Source organism: Erithacus rubecula, assembly GCF_903797595.1.
Source record: "Erithacus rubecula genome assembly, chromosome: 17".
NCBI lineage: Eukaryota > Metazoa > Chordata > Aves > Passeriformes > Muscicapidae > Erithacus > Erithacus rubecula.
In genome coordinates this window covers 13,190,811-13,194,274 of record NC_136669.1, presented here as the reverse complement: position 1 = coordinate 13,194,274, position 3,464 = coordinate 13,190,811, and the positions used below count along the sequence as shown (strand labels likewise).

The 3,464-nt window shown below is 51.5% G+C and overlaps 1 protein-coding gene across 1 annotated transcript; it reads right to left on the bottom strand.

The window, feature by feature from the left end:
• Positions 1-93: 93 nt before the first annotated feature.
• On the bottom strand, positions 94-2,234 carry LOC306809222 (uncharacterized protein). The gene is made up of 2 exons (XM_079320534.1): positions 906-2,234; positions 94-576 (listed from the first exon to the last, which is right to left on the bottom strand). Exons 1-2 carry the CDS (start codon positions 1,200-1,202, stop codon positions 367-369), a joined length of 507 nt encoding a protein of 168 aa, XP_079176660.1. The 5' UTR covers positions 1,203-2,234; the 3' UTR covers positions 94-366.
• Between the last annotated feature and the right edge of the window lie 1,230 nt (positions 2,235-3,464).

Genomic DNA, 3,464 nt, shown 5'->3' with positions numbered 1-3,464 from the left:
TTTTGATATGGAATTTGTTTTTTATTTACATTATGTAAAATAAACACTCTAAATCCTATTCATTCACATATGGAAGAGTAATCAAACACAGGATTGTTTTGAAAACATCAACTTTATTGACCTAGACTACTAGCTTCAGCTATAGGGCGAGAACATGACTGGGAAGCCTATGCCTAAAAGTACTAAACTTGAACTCTTGGAAAAATTTGAACTGTGGGGAAAAAGACTTCTGGGAAACCTATTTTTCCTAACAACAAAGGGGTTCCTAACACCTATGGGCGGGAATGTCCCAGTGCCTGGGCTCGGCACTGGTCATGCATTCCCTGCCATGTAAAGCAAGGCCGGTGACGAGCTGGGGCTGGAGAGTCACAGGAGCGCAGAGAAGTGGCCTCTCCTCCTCTTGTGGATGCCAAGGCTCCTCCTCCTCCTCCCTGCGGGCACTGGGCTGCGCCGGGAGATGCGCAGGCAGCGCCTCATCAGGGCGCGGTTCTGCAGCAGCAGCCGCTGCAGCTCCCGGGTGCAGCGGTGGCACCGGAAGCGCGGCCGTGCGGAGGCCGAGGCGCTCTGGCTCTTCTCCTGCAGCTGAGAGCACAGGGAGCCCCATGGCGGGGCACGGGGGCCTCAGGGGGCTGAGCCCTGTGCCGCTGCCCTTGGCCCCGGGCACAGAGAGCCTCGGGCCCGGCCGGGCTGCCCCGGGCAGGGGCTGCAGCAGCGAGAGCCGCGGCCGCCTCTGCCGGGGCTGCCCGGGCTCGGCCGGGCCCCAGCGCTGCCCAGCCCTGGGCTCAGCCCCGCTCGCCCCGCTGAGGCCTCGGCCAAAGCGCTGCCCGGCTCTGCTCCCCGCGGGGCTCTCAGCCCTGGCCCCGCTCCCTCCCGCCCCGGCCCCGCTGCCCCGGCCCCTCCCTCACCTGTGCCCAGCGCCTCCAGAGCCATCGGCCCAGGGCCCAGCCCAGCCCAAGGCCCCTGACAAGCAGGGCCCCGGCTGCGCACAGCAACGGCAGCGCCTCCACCAGCAGCATGGCGTCCCGCAGTGGTGCCAGCTCCTGCTCGTCCAGGGCCGGGCCCGGCGCAGCCCAGCTCCCCGTGTCCCCGGCAGCAGCGGGGCTGGGAGGCTCCAGGCCCTGCACCAACAGCAGCAGCAGCAGCACCGGCGGCGGCAGCAGCCGCCGCAGCCCCTGCCTGAACACGCTGCTGACCAAGGCCATGCTGCCACCGCTCCACAGGCTCTGCCCGTCCTTCCCAGCCGCCTCCTGCCTGGGCTCTGGGCACGCCAGCGGGCTGGGGACACTCAGCAGCCACCGCGCTGGCCCCAGGGGCTGTGATGTCACAGAAACATGGAATCAATTCAGCTGGAATTGCCCTGGGATGTTCATGAGTCCAACCTGGGACCAGCTCCCTCATGGCAAGCAAACCAGAGCCATGAGTGTCACACCCAGGCTTAGCCTGAACACCTCCTGCCACAGTGAATCCCACACACACATCCACACATACGGTACCCCGTTCCAATATCTGATCAGCCTTTATGGGAAGAAATTCCTTCTTGATGTCCAACCCAGACATCTCCTGATTTTGGGCAGTGAAATGCTTCACCTATCCCCTTCCTGGGTTCAATCCACTCTCTCTAGCAGTGCCTGTTTACACCCCTGTAACTTCCATCTTCAGTTCTGCAGCACAGTTTGTCTTGCTGATTTCTAAGGCAGAGAATGTTGTGGAAATACTTACAAGGCCTTTGGTTTCAACTTGGTTCATTTTACAATTGCTACTGACATTCTTAAATTTTTGTTTCTGAAACTGTTGCAGAACAGGGCCCTGTGGGATCACTGAGTGCAACCTGTCACCCATCACCACCCCCCTGGGCAGCCCATTCCAGTATCTAATCACCCTTTCGGGGGAGAAATTCTGTCTAGTGTCTAAACCTCCACTGGCGCAGGTCTGGAGGGTCTGTACAGTCCAGCTGACCTTGGATGGTTGGAATGCTGGGGAAGGGAAATGGAACTTTTCCTCTCCCACCTTCTCACCAAGCAATGACTGTTTTGAGAAGCACAGGGCTTTCCTGAACTGGCCTTCCAGCTGATGCTGTACCCTCAGTGTACCTATATTTCTCTCAAGTACACAAGTGGAAAAGCTTCAGTCTTACTAACCATATGGGAATATAAATATCCATTCCCAGTATTCTTGTTTTGGTTTTAGGTAAGACATATCCACAGTCAAAGATTTTGTGATCAATTATTACTTTTCCTTCAGTGGATATAAATTATCATAATTCCAATTACATCATGTCTTAAAACACTTGACTACATGAGAGAAAAACATTGAATTTTAATGCCACAGCTTTGCTGTCAGGGTTTGGAACTGACTACTTTGTAGAAGCTTGCCTTGATGCCTCCTTATCAAGTTGACAAAATGTAGTTCTAAAAGTTTTCTTAGATTTTAAGAAAAGGATTTAAAATCTTTTAAAGCCTACAAGATCACAAGGACATGCCTCAAATACACTGCAAATTACCTGAATTCTGTCTCATTCTCCTGCTTCATTAATCCCTGAGCAAAGCAGGCCTGCCTGTGCCAATGCATTGCCAAACAATAAAATTTGTAGATATTTCCCTGGGTGTTAGTTCCTAAAGCATGCTCCTATGTCTTGGAAGATGCACTGCCATAATTTTTTATTTCCAACTGTGTAGTAAGTTACCAAAACTAGTTTTATACTTCTGTTGCTTTTAACACTTTCAATGCTGCCAAAAAAAAAATCAGTTCAAATATTTGTTGGCTTTTCAATTAAAGAAATGTTATTGTCATTGCACAAAGTTTCTGTCTTATGTGAGCCCCATGTAAACTTCTAAATTTGCTGTGACAATCAAATGAGTGGGATTAATTTGGGATACTCCACAATAGTTTGTGTATTGTCACATTTCCTGCCTAAAATAAACAGCCTAAATAGGTTTATTCCGAAAGGCTGTGCTGCAGATGCCTATGAAATAATTCTGCATTTGAGAAAAGAGCTGTTTTCTCACACAGGCCCAGCTCTGTGTGTACAGTCACCCTGTTTAATGGCATTTCATGAGTGGCTGCGTGGTCAACACCACTGGAGGACCCAGTTGAACTAAATGTGAGAATGTTGTGAAGCTCGGAGTGGTGACTGCAGTGCCTTTCCCTTGCGCTGGGCCAACAGATCTATACTTCCAGTGCCAGTGTGTAGATATGGAAGGGATAAATCTGAGAGCAATCCTTCCTGCAGTGCTTTAAGGGGACTTGGAGCTGCTCAGAAAGTGTTTCAAATGCGCTCGTTTGCTTTCCATATTGTTCCAGTATAAAATTTCTTCTGGAGGCATTTTATATCAGATGTCTAATGGAACACAAAGTGCCTGGGAGAGGAATGCAGCCTTTGGTAGAGTCATCCCTGTGATTAGCCAGGGAAGATTTGGACTCCGGATCCCTGCAAATGTCCAAAGCAGGTTGGATAGAGCTTGGAG

Coding starts and splice junctions, on each gene's coding strand:
- LOC306809222 (XM_079320534.1), bottom strand. CDS start 1,202: ATGGCCTTGGTCAGCAGCGTGTTCAGGCAGGGGCTGCGGCGGCTGCTG. Junction 577..905: donor TCTGGAGGCGCTGGGCACAG/GTGAGGGAGGGG, acceptor TCTCAGCTGCAG/GAGAAGAGCCAGAGCGCCTC.